This window comes from Antennarius striatus, chromosome 11, assembly GCF_040054535.1.
Source record: "Antennarius striatus isolate MH-2024 chromosome 11, ASM4005453v1, whole genome shotgun sequence".
Lineage (NCBI taxonomy): Eukaryota > Metazoa > Chordata > Actinopteri > Lophiiformes > Antennariidae > Antennarius > Antennarius striatus.
In genome coordinates this window covers 15925437-15938142 of record NC_090786.1, presented here as the reverse complement: position 1 = coordinate 15938142, position 12706 = coordinate 15925437, and the positions used below count along the sequence as shown (strand labels likewise).

Here is a 12706-nt window from a genome sequence, read left to right as displayed (position 1 = left end):
GCCTCTTTGCCACCGTTATACGAGTAAATATAGAAAATTCTTTTGGATTTGATCTTTAGTTAGGGCGACATCTGGTGGTCAAAAAAGTTATTGCAGGACGCTTCATTGAACGTCTAATTTTCGAGCGCGTCTGCGCCGAAAAACAAATTAGTTAATGCGTAGCTTCTGGAAAATACCATCCAAACAGTTGAATATAATTCACTGAAATGTAATACACGTTGTTCTTTATAACTGCGTTATTCATAAAGTCATAAATTCAGACAAAGGACAGGCGTGGGCGGTCAAATGTACTTCGTTGTTGCAGATGTTGGAAATGACTGACAACGCTGTCAACCAATCACAATCGCAGCCTTGTTTAGTCTGCACAATCTGACCAATAGCTGATGACGATGTATTGTCTACAAGTTAGATCGATCCGAATGGGAGTATATAGCTGTGGAGGAACACACAATCCAGGAATGTGCTGCAGAGACCTCAGAAGCCATTTTGAGATGATGTCCCTGTTGAGAAAGCCCATGAAGATGCTGAAATCAACGAACATGGTTACATTTCTGTCTGTTTCTCACTCCGTCTCCTCTATTTCACCATGGCAGCAGTCAACCGACGGGACATTAGCAAAGCGGGGTATCAAGCTGCGCTCACAGAGTTAAAACGCCATTGATATGACAAAGGAGAGTGTCTGTTTACTGTCTCTGTCGAGACATGTAACACCGTGAGTCTTTTCCCGTCTGAAATCTTCCAGCATCTCTCACAAGCCAACGTCTCCTTGAGTGGCTGAGTTAATTCACTCTTGTACCAGAGAGAAGGGAGGCAGATCCGTTTTCCAATGGCTTCTGTGAGCCTGGTTTCCAGTCCCCCAGCCCCTGTTCTTGACAATAACATGACAGACTCTGAGCTTGCAGGGGACGGAAGGTCGAGTAACATTCTTATACCATTCTTAATACGCTCGTCTGTGCGTTTCAGTGCTGTGGGTCGACATGCTTGTGTTACTGTTTTCTTTTATAATCAAAAGAGTTGCAGGATGTAGGGTTCTTCCCCCTCAAAAAAAAAAAAAAAAAAAAAATCTTTGCATGCCTCTGTGGTGCAGCTGAGTAACGGTGTCCAAGTAGCCTAGATTGTTCCATCACCGTGTCGATTGGACTCATGATCATTTCCATGCAAGATCGCAGACCTCATCGTTCGTTGTTGTTGCGGAACTAGGACGGATCCATGGTTTCATTGTTGCCATCTGCAGGAGGCTATGCAAATGACCATGATGTAATTGCCACGCCCATCCAGGTTCAGCACTCCCCCTAGCGGCCAGCTGGTAGTACTGCTGAGACGGGGGTCAGCAAGTAGTGACCTCGATGTGGGGCCATGTGTCTGTCCATGTAGTTGGACTCTTTTTTTTCCTTAAAGGAGTTAACAGCTACTGGAAGATCAGAAAAAGCACGTTGAGTTTGTAGTTGTGCTTTAATTATAATGCCAAATACATTTCTTAATATGTGACACTTGGAATACTTAAGCTGGAATGTTTGTGTAATGTCAAAGTTGTTTTCTAACTAGGTTGTCAACATTAAGTTTTTGCATACATTTGCTTTAATCCTTCACTAATGTACATGACATATGAAATGGTGTTTCATGCCAGTTTTCCCCAAGTCAGATAGATTAAATTTAAATTAGAATGTGTTTCATATTAAAAGTTGAGGTTTATGCTAAAAGAGGACTTTAAGTACTTTACTGGTAGCTTTGAAATTGTACAGGTATAGCATCAGTTTGAAGCCAGATCAGTCTTGGTGTCAGATGAAGACGTGGTTAGTTTGTGAAAACATCTGGATCAGTGGTTTGACCTTTAGTCCCAGTATATTACTAACCTATTATTAATATAATTATTACTAATAATAATATTGTTATTTATACTGGACTATTGCAGAGAAATTATTTTATCATTTTTAAAGCAGCAAATGTGACATGGCATTAATTTTAACAATTCATGATATACCATCGTCATACTTAAATGCCAAATTCAATCAAATTCCTTTTGAGAATCAGTTGACATTTGTTTATATATTTTTTGATTGACATTGTGCCTGTTTTAAATCAGTGAATCGTCACTGTATTTGGCCCGTGTCAAATCTTAAATGGGCACCAAATATGTTGATAGTTGGATTTTAGCTGCAGTGCCTTCGACCAGTTATATTTGCCCCTACCTTCCTTGTCTGATATTATAAATGTTTAGCAGCTCATGTGTCCCAGTGGAAATTCCTCTAGAAGGGTCATGAAGTTAAAAAAAACAACATTTTCTAAACGCACCTGGCTAACAGTAATAGACATTTACTTGTTCCAATGTCTGACTTCAAAACTCTAGCAGCTAGGTCGTGATGAATTTTTATCAAAACAGATAATTTGATTTTTGCTGTGGTCATAATGAATCTGTATCCATTTTGATAAAGGTCCATTTTTTTTCAAAATAAAAGACATTTTTATTTTGATATTATAATAAAATGGACCTTTTTATCTGTTTTGAATTACAACATTCAGTATGTATGAAAAATAGTACACGATATTTCGTCTATGAAGTGAGCGAATAAGGTTGTAACATTAATAACTAGTATTCATAGATTTCACTCCACATGAGAGTGATTTTATCATTGGCTCAGATTATGACAAAACGGTCAGGGTTTTATAACACCAACTGGATTTGTTTCATACAGGAAAGTCTTGAGATGAACTAGAAACTATGTTGGGTTTATATTTGTTTCTTTGTTCTTTGTCAACATGTTACCAAAGCATGTCTCGATTATTTACTCCCAAATAAAAAAATTGTTGTGTGTGTGTGACAGAATATCAGAAACAGATTTTGTAGTAAAGGATTTTAACAAAGCTGTTTATTATTTTACTGTTTCCCTTCCGCTTTCAGGGAGGATGGTGAACTAGAAGATGGAGAAATAGATGACGAAGGAATTGGAATTGAAGAAGAAAACAAGGAGGTGACAGAGGTGACTGATGGCAAAGAGAAAGAAATAGAAAAAGAAAAAGCTAAAGAGAAAGAAGAGAAGACTCACAGACACTCCAGGAAGCGATACAAAAAGACCCGAGAGAAGAGGCGATCTAAAAGGAGGAGGCGTGACAGGCAGAAGGTAGGATTCAGTCCTACCAGATGTTCTAAATGTGAAGGAATTAAAGATTCACCTCCTGTTTTCCTGCTGATGTCTCCTCAGTACCACTCCACCTCCAGCAGCTCCAGCTCTGACAGCTATGACTCCGACTACGATCGACAGGAAAGGGCCAAAAACCGTAAGAGGCAAGGATCCAACCGTGAGTCCGATGGCCAGAGCTCTCAGGTGAGTTTGTCTCCTCTGCCGCGTTGACACAAAGCAATCACAAAAGATTCACTCTGTGACCATTTCCTCTGTGGTCTGTTGACTTATCAGCATGGACGTGATTCAAAGGGAAGCCATGGCAAGTCCCCGCCGCTCAAGAGCGGCGATTTTGACAAGTACAGTGACTACAGCGACGACAAATACGATTATGATGAAGAAGAAGACGATTACGAAGACGACATGTCTGAGTATCCGCCGTCAAAGGATTCGTCTTCTCATGGAAAGGGACGCTACGCTAAAGAACAGATGAAGAGGGGAAACATGAGAGGAATGAAGCAACAGCAGTGTATGAATGCTTTTCAGATTCAGTTCATACATCAAATAAGAGGAATAGAGGTTGTGGTTTAAGTCAACTTCCCATCACATAAAGCAGAATGCATTTGTAAGGATATTTCTTCCAAATTCTGATTTCCAGTTGGACAGAGGGGAAGAGGCAGAGGGAGTGGACCAGGAAGAGGACGAGGGATGCTCAACAAGAACAAGAAGCCAAGGGGCAAACCCTGGGGAGGACGTGGACGAGGTCGAGGGGGAGACCAAGGCTTGGAGGACATGGGTGGGGTAAGTGCTGCCCCAAAAATCATCCGGATGGTTGACCTTTACATCACCAATCGTTTTTGACGGTGTGCATCCATGTGTGTCTTTTTAACGATGTTCTGTCGTTTATCTTCTGTTGCAGGAAGGAAAGAATTCTCCTGCTTTTCAGAAGAAACGGCTTATCATGAGCAAAGAGTTCATCAATCAGCACACAGTCGAACACAATGGGAGATACATCTGCAAATATTTCTTGGAGGGTCGATGCATCAAGGTAGAGCAGCACAAATGTTATTTTGCCGGTTGAAGATGACAAAGCCACTCACCATCCCACATGACAGATGATGTATCTTCTCTCGCAGGGGGAACAGTGCAAATTTGAACATGAGCTGGTCGTACCAGATAAGAAAAAGGAGCTTTGCAAGTTTTATCTGCAAGGATACTGCAGTAAAGGAGATAACTGTATTTACATGCACAATATCCTTCACTAATGATGAAGTGTTTCTAGTTTGATTCTTTAATTCCATCAAGAAGTGAATTTGCAATGTGATTTTTGATCAGTCATTTTCCTTAGCCTGTGTTTGCACATGAATACCCATGCAAGTTCTTTCATACTGGAGCTAAATGTTACCAAGGAGACAACTGCAAGTTCTCCCATGATGCTTTGAACGATGTGACCAAAGAATTGCTTGATAAGGTAGGACACAAGGAATTATTTTATTTTCACACTTATGTGTCAAGAGAGTCTTAAAAAGTAACAATTGGCTTTCCGTCTCATTTATTAAGATAATTAACACCGAAGAGGAGAATGCTCGTGAGGACGAGTTGGAGCTCGAGGACCTGAGAAAGCAGGGAATCGCCCCTCTTCCGAAGCCCCCTCCTGGAGTGGGATTGCTACCGACTCCTGGTCAGAGCAGCCCTACAGATGGAGCTTCTGGACAAGCAGGGAAGAAGATCCCTTCCCTGTTTGAAATCAAGGTTCAACCTACTGTAAATCTGGCACAGAAAATTGGTCTGAGGTAAAAAAAAAAAAGAAAAAAAAAAAGAAATCTGTAATTAAAAATAAAAACACCTAAACATTGTTTCAAGCTCACACTAAAGAGTCTTGTTCACATTTCTTCCCAGCAACTCCAACTTCAGTCAAGGGGAAGACACCAATCAGTTCAGTGGAGACTCAGAAGACATGCAGAGTGGAGGCGTGGTGCCTTCAGGCGCCTCTGCTCTTCCCCCTGGATCGCCTGGCTCCATGAGTGACCCAATGCCCCAAAGCCCCCAAGGAAAACACCCATCACATGGATTTCCAATGCAGCCACCAATCCCCCCAGGTCAAACCCCGGCCTTCCTTGGAAACCAGCCTAATATTAACCCTCAGATGAATATGCAGAGGCCTCCATTCCCTCCTGTTCCAGACCTGCAGATGCTGCAAAGTCTCTTCCCTTTTCCATCGTTCAGTCAGAACCCAGTGGAGCTCTTCAGCAGCTTCCTCCAGAACCAGGCGCTGAGTCAACAAGGAGGTCAGATGGTTGCAGAGGCACAGTTGCAGTCTTTACCACCAGCTGTACAGAAAGCCATCTTTTTACACCTGGCGCAGCAGCAAAAACAACAAGAGTCCCATCCTCCAGGGAACGAGCCACCGAGAGCAGAAGACCAGGACGATAATTCAAACAGAGGTGGGTCCTGGAAGCAAGAAGCTCTTTTTCCTGAATTATGATAAAGTAAAACCAATAAGCCATACGGGATGTTAATAAAGCCTTAATAAATGCATTACAGTAGTTTCTGTACTATAAGGCGCACCTTCAATGAATGGCCCACTCAAACAATTTTCATATATAAGACGCACTGGATTAGAAGGTGGACTGTCGGTTTTTGAGAAAACTAAAAGCTTTTAGGTGCGCCTTATAGTGCGGAAAATACTGTACTTAACAATGTGTTAAAGAACAAAACATATAATTGAAGTTTGTTCTGCAGATGAAACTACAAACTGGTACTCGAGTGACGATGAGGATGTGAGCTGTGTCACCTCCATCCTTAAATCTCTAAAGAAGCAGAACGAGTTGCATCAGGCTCAGTCAAACCCTCCACAGACGGCACAGATGACTCCAGTACTGGGTGACCCACGGGTTTTGAAGGAGAGGGCCCCACCCAGTGACCCCCGTGTGAAAGCAGACCCTCGTCATCGACCCCCAGAGGTGAAAAAGGAGTCGGACGGCGCCACAGACCCACGGCTCTCCAGAGACCCCAGGAAGATGAGGCCAGTAGAGCAGACTTCCTACTGCCAGCAGAGCCACCTCGCTACCGAGAAGCCCCCCCCAGGAGAGGAGGATGACGAAGGGGAGAGAGAGCTCCGGGACAAAGCTGTTCTCATCCCTCTGGATGCTGGCCCTGGCGTGGTGCTGCGGGACCCCCGCTGCCAGTTGAAGCAGTTCAGCCACATCCGAGTTGACATCCTGCTCCAGCGTCCAGCCTTTGCTCAGATGGTGGTGTGGGCCCCCGAGGACCTCATCCCTTCCCTGGTGCCCAAACAGGAACACTCCATCAACTTGCCTCTCCCACCTTTAATTGCAGATGCTCAAATGAATCGAACGATCCTGCCGGACCATCCCCCTGTCTCCAGCCCCCCGCTGACTGACCCCAGACTGGCAGCAACACGTTTGAAGGAACGCATGAGTAGATTGTCCTCTGGATCCATAGAGTCTCGATTAGCCGCAGAGAGACCTGCAGATCCTCGTCAGCAGAAAATCCTGGACCCCAGACTCAAACGCACTGGGAGTCTGGACTCCAAGGTGCTGGGGCAGAAAGAGACCCCCTCTGGGGGAGGTGTCGTGGATCCTAGGCTACAAAAAGCTAGTGCTAGCTCCTCTCCTCACGCTGGTCCAGCAAAGACTGAAACTGAGAAGCTTCCACCGTATGCCCCTCGTCTGGCATCTTCCGGTGGAGGATTAGAGAGTCCCACCACAATCCTGGGGGGCATCAGTCTCTACGATCCTCGAAATCAGACCAAGCAGTCTCAGAAGGAGCAAGCAGAGCCTCCTAAAAAGCTGGGCATTCTAAAGCACCCAGAAAAGAAAGACACTTTGCTGCCACCATCGCTCTCACCGACCCACAGAGGTAGCTCCTTCGAAGACCCCAAGAGCACAGACGTGTCCTCAGATCAACCTCCACCCCCCAGTTCTCCTACAGCGCCTGCCGAGTCGCCTGTAAAACCCCCTGCAGTTCACAACCTCCCCATCCAAGCACTGGCCGGGCTGATCCGACCCCAGTACACGGACCCCAGACAGGCCAAACCAGGAGGACAGGGCTGTCCAGGACCTCAGGAGGAGGCAGAGGAGAAGAAGGACAAAGAGCAGCAGGAGGAACTGGGGGAAGAACCCAAACAAGACGATCCAGAGCAGGAGGCGGACGACAGGACACTAAAAGATGTATTTAAGACGTTTGATCCCACCGCTTCCCCTTTCTGTCAGTGAATTCATTCATCTTCATTTAGCTCTACTCAAACCAGTTGATTTGTCAACTCATCATTCTGTATAGAAACATGTGTTATCTAGTTCACCACACATATGGAGTTGATATGTGACACACACAGGAAGTGTACGTCCTGCCACCATGACCCTAATATGTTACCTGTGTGATGCTCTTTAAACATGTTTGTAAATTTCATGTACATTTTAAAAACAATCCTAAAAACACGCTTTGTTAACTGTATAGTTCTCTCTGAGGACTGACTGTCCTACATGTTGCTCACTACATTCCGGGCATTTCACTCTGTAAAACAGAGCCTTCAACATACATGCAGAGCGAAAAAACATAAAATGAACGATCAAACAAATGAGGTTTTTATGCTTGTGATCTTTTTTATGGTCAAGATTTTGCCACAAGTCAACAGGTGTTTCTTTCATTATTTATGTTTACAGAAATCCTGATGAAACTTTGTGACTCGTCAACCTCGGACACGGTGAGGTCCGGTCTGCAAATCCCTTTCTGCTGCACCTTTTCACTGCACCGTTTCCTAGAAACTGATAGGATTCAAGTGATGATGTTAATAACAAACGTTTGTTTATCAATGCCTTGTGTGAAATGCATGTAGCAGGGATCGATTGCTGTTCCATCTTACAGCATTCTGTTTTCTGAACTGCCCCATAATTAAGCTAGCTTGCAAACACATCTTTGCAACATTCAAGTTTCCTGCACAGTTAAGAAGTAAATTATATTCTGTGTAAAACGTTGCCATTCAAATTTTATCCTGTACATTGCTAGAATTTTTTTGTTTTTTTTACCTGGCTTAACTTAACGTTACTGTAGTAGGATTTCTAAATTGGCAATTGCTTACCGATAACAGTAAATTTATACTTGTTACTAAATATTGATGAACCGTCTTTCCTCAATGCGATTCTTGCATTAAATGTTTTGAACAGCAGATAACCATTTGTTTTTATCAGAAGAAAAAAAAAAATTAAGTGTAATACACAGAAATGGTACATGAGGGAATGTGACCTTTGTGGCTCGGATTGAAATCTGTTCGATTTAACTGCAGGTGAACTCATGTATAGAATTATGTGTGTTGTAAAGACTGGCTCAGTGTTAGACAGTTTGTATTTGGAGATGGTGTCTGTGAAGCCGATCTCTCCTCGTTTGACTAAAGCGCTTCTTTACAAAGCTTTTTCCATTGGTTTGCATTGTAAATGCCTATTTTGTATCACATGTACAGTTTAAGTGTTTTAATGAATACTTCTTATTTTTTTCCTGTCATTATGGTGGTTATGGTTGTAATAACAGTTTGACATTTTGAACACATATGCCTGACACATTTCATGGATTTTATTATGAGTATCTGAAATAAAGACATTTAAAAAACAACAACTGTTTTTTCCTCAATCACACACACCAAAGTGCAATGTTTAATTTTATTGTTATATAAGTTTAGTGTCCGTTGCTTCCAGTGGTGGATGGTCATTGAATAGTGATGCATGTGAGGACAATTTTTATGTGCTTAATTTGTGCATTTCTTTTCAATCTTTATACTTCTATCAATGTTGGTTTTTTTTTACATTACTTTTAATTTACAGCTTTTGTAAATGTTACCTTTTCAGATTGTTCTACATAAAATATTTAAATGTTTTCTGTAAAGGATAAACAGATTTGCTTTTTAAATTTAACCTTTAAAGCTTTTCTTTTTTAAAACACATGCTACTTGTGTTTTGTGTTTACATTCACATTAACTGGCAGGACAAGACTGGGTGCAATAGGATGGTTGGAGGTCTTCCTCAAACCCAGCTCATCTGTTTCTGGGTTGGAGGTCTGCTGGGCTCTGTGGATCTCCAGCTTCCTCCTCCACAGGAAACACAAGGATGTGGCCTCTGCGCCGTCTGAGTTTGGTTCAGGCTGCTTCAAACCCTACAAAAAGAGTGTTGTCACTTTGAAGCATGCTTCTATCACAGGACAGGATAATTCCAGCTCTTTATTTCATACATTGAGAAGACGTCATTACATATTTATTAGGCCGGATATTATATTTACTGTCATGCAGGCAGTTTCTGCAGCATGGACCCCTCGCAAGACCGTCTGGAGCAGATTTTGGGCATTTTTCACAAGAATCTCATCGGATGATTTGCACTCTGGTGTTACAGCATTAACACTAGTAAACAGATGAAAGAATACAGTCATCAGCCACACTGTCTTTCATTTTCAAGCTTAAGTTTTAGATCTCAAACCTGGAGATGATGTGGAGTTGATTCGTGATGGTGAGAATCTGTTCAACAATGAGGGAGAGTTCAACCGCACACTGTTCATCCATGCAGTGGTTGGTGATTACTCTGATAAACTGAGTTACTGACTGGCAGCTTGAGATCACATCTTTGGCCGCATTAACAAATGCCTCTTTGTTCTGGAAAGAAAGGAAGCGATTGAAGATAAATTTGCGTGACGAGGTACAAGGCAGTTTAAAGTCTGGGTTTGTTACCGCTATCGGTCCTTTCTTCCTCAGATACTGGGTCATGTAACATATTGTGTCAGCCATCTTCCTGGTCATTTGGACTATTCTGTTGTCCTTGGGATCCCAGCTATCGCTTTCTTTCTTTAAAAAAATGGAGGTGTAGGTCAGCGATGAAGCATCTTTGTGGACTTCTGACTCAACAGCATCCTGTAGAAAAATATGAAAAGGTTTTATTGTGACCGATTGGAGCCATTATCCTGTAAATTAATTGTAAATCGTGACTCACTTACATTTTTCCACATATTTTTATTACCACTTTTGACTGCATTTGCCATGTCTGGTTCTGCAGCATCAGCGGTTTCTAAGCGGCCTGTCTGCTGGGATGTTGTGTCAGAGGCAAATTCTACTTCTTTGGCATTAAGTGGGCTTGTGGATAAGTTTTCTCTTGTACCCTCTGGTGTTCTGCCCTGTAAACCTGCCCTGATGTGCTCTTTAGCCTCCTGGTGAATCCCATCATACTTCCCAATCTCCTCCACCACATAATGAGCTTTGGCTGACCAGCACTGAAGCTGCACATCTAGACTCAGTGTGTCACAAATGTAGTGAGTTTCTACCATGAGCCTCGCCCTGCTCACTATATCTGAGATCTGAAAAGACAGGTGGTCGTTGATAGACCTCAGATTAGATCGGGCACGGGGGTCACGGATGTAGTTCAAAGAGTCCTCCATCTTTCTGGTTGCATGTTTCACATTTTCAAGTAGAGACTGTGCTGCCGTTTCGTACTTCTGCTCTGCGTCCTCTGTCTTGTCCCCCTTTACGTGTCCTGCAGCAAAATAAGCAATGCTGACAACATTTTGCAGAGCACTGTCATAATCACTGTTCGCTTTGCTTAAATGACTAGAAAGCACTTTAATCTTAATCAAGAGTTGCCTCTGAAAACATTCTGACTTTGCAAACTGCATCACGCATGGCTTCATGTCCAGCTCTTCTGCAGCTTTAAGGTACGCCTCAGTCACTGTTTTCAGTTCGTCCTGGTAACCTGTTATCTGCTTTGACTTGTAGGCGCTTCTACAAGTCAGGCTGGTCAACCTTGCTGCGTCTTGGATCCGAAGTGAGTTCTCAGACAAAACTGACAGCTGCTTCTGAGGACCTAAATGTTTCATCGCAGTTGACGTTCCCAAAATCCTATCAACAGAATTCAATAAAATCTTAATAGACAAACCCCACAGAATACAAAGTCCCTCCAGCTGATCTACCTGCCCCTCCAGAGAGAAGGAGCAATCCATCAGATGCCTCGTATGGTTCTGGGCTTTGTTCAGCTTGCTGTGTAAAATACTGAAAGTTTCTTGACTGTCGCCTTGTGATGTTAAATCAGATAAAGTCAAGAGCTGGACCGTGTCAGCGCATAAAATCATGACTTCATTTAGCTCTTGCTTAACAGTGGCTGCCATTGTTGGCAGATTTCCTTGCAGTTTGTTGTAAACAGCATGATACCAGGCTCCAGCCACCGGCAGTAAAACCTTCTGGGTGTTGTTAATGAGGTCAGAAAACTGTGTGCTGTGTTTATAGATGTTCTCTGTGCTCATTGCGGAGCTGATTGCTGTCTCCTGAGCCGTCTGGATGAGCAGTGGAGTCAGCGACACCAGCTCTGCTCGGAAACTTTCCAATGTCTGACGATCAACCGCGTCAACGATTGCCAATGCTTCCTTCGCAGATTTAGCATAACAGTTTGACAGCTCGAGAACACCGGTGCAGACCTGGTTGAGTGCTGTCACATCTTTCCCTTTAGTTACAGTCACAACTTCATACAAGAGGGGTAGGAGGTCAAATTCACGAGACGTTTGGATTAGTCTGGGCTCACTGGAGACAGCTGTGATCTTTAAATCACCGCTGTCAAATTTATGAGCCAGGTCTGCTTCCACGGTTCCTTCATCTGAGTATTCCTCCTGATGCTCAGTTTGGGAATCTCTCTCTATGACCTCCAAAACAGGAGAGTCTGTGTCTGTTCTCAGGTGGCCACTGTTTAGTTCGCAAGTGTCTCCAACTAGAAAACATGATTGCAAGATTTCAGGGTGACGTACCCCCTTTCGCAACGGGCTCAGGAGATCTGGATGCTGCTGGCCATCCAGTCCCTGTCTGAGAACTTTAAAATGCTGAAAAGCTGTGGAAACATTACTTGAAAAATGTGTGTATCCCTCAACATTCAGACTGGAACCTGAAAGCATGTCCCTAATGGACTCAACCACTTTGGTTTGAGATGACTGACCCTGCTTCAGCAGGACCAGGAGGCCATTCCTGAAGATGGGCTTATCACTTCTGTCCAAGTGTCTCCTCACTGAACGAATCAGCAGCTTCATGAGACCAATTAGATTTGCGGCGTGTTCATTAAACAGCTGATAGTTTTGCTCTCTGTATGCTTCATCACATCCAAGTCGCTCATTAACCATCTCACTAAGAATAATACTGGTGAACTCCCTCACGTCTAATACATCATTGACGGCATCCTGAAGGTGATGAGTCTCTTCTTCCCATTTCTGACACATATCGTGAAGCTTTTGAACAGTTTGCATTGAATTATCTGCAATCTCCAGGGAAAAAGATGTGATTTGAACTCTGAGTCTCATGAGACAGGCTTTTGAGTTCTCCACATTCTCCAAACTCTTTGCATCATTGGCCATGGCTGAGATTAAATTCGCCACTTGGATTATTCTGTCAATAGAAGATATGAAATCCTCAACTATGGGCTGGATGAAGTTCAAATCTACATGATCAGAAGATTGATCTTCAAGGATCTGTCTGGTCACACTCAAAAGTTCATCGACAGCAGAGGATGTGGTTAGAAATGTGTCAACGATCTGATGAAGGAGAGCAGTCACCAAAGCTT

The 12706-nt window shown here is 43.2% G+C and overlaps 1 protein-coding gene across 3 annotated transcripts; it reads left to right on the top strand.

Annotated features, from left to right (window-relative positions):
• The first annotated feature begins 459 nt into the window (after positions 1-459).
• On the top strand, positions 460-8740 carry LOC137603907 (zinc finger CCCH domain-containing protein 6). Of its 3 annotated transcripts, XM_068327758.1 has the most exons (12): positions 460-912; positions 2900-3119; positions 3201-3323; positions 3414-3648; positions 3778-3920; positions 4039-4167; positions 4256-4372; positions 4483-4590; positions 4680-4912; positions 5019-5563; positions 5862-7349; positions 7805-8740. In XM_068327758.1, coding segments are annotated over exons 1-12 (3429 nt in total). In that variant the 5' UTR covers positions 460-826; the 3' UTR covers positions 7807-8740. The 3 variants fall into 3 exon arrangements, with proteins under 3 accessions (XP_068183859.1, XP_068183860.1, XP_068183857.1); XM_068327759.1 differs by having other exon boundaries at positions 460-712; positions 5862-8740; XM_068327756.1 differs by having other exon boundaries at positions 5862-8740.
• Positions 8741-12706: the final 3966 nt, after the last annotated feature.

Excerpts from the sequence above, each read along its gene's own strand:
- LOC137603907 (XM_068327756.1), top strand. The coding sequence starts at position 827 with ATGGCTTCTGTGAGCCTGGTTTCCAGTCCCCCAGCCCCTGTTCTTGAC. Across the intron at positions 4,373-4,482 it reads ACTGTATTTACATGCACAAT|GAATACCCATGCAAGTTCTT; the intron begins ATCCTTCACTAA and ends GTGTTTGCACAT. Across the intron at positions 4,913-5,018 it reads GCACAGAAAATTGGTCTGAG|CAACTCCAACTTCAGTCAAG; the intron begins GTAAAAAAAAAA and ends ATTTCTTCCCAG.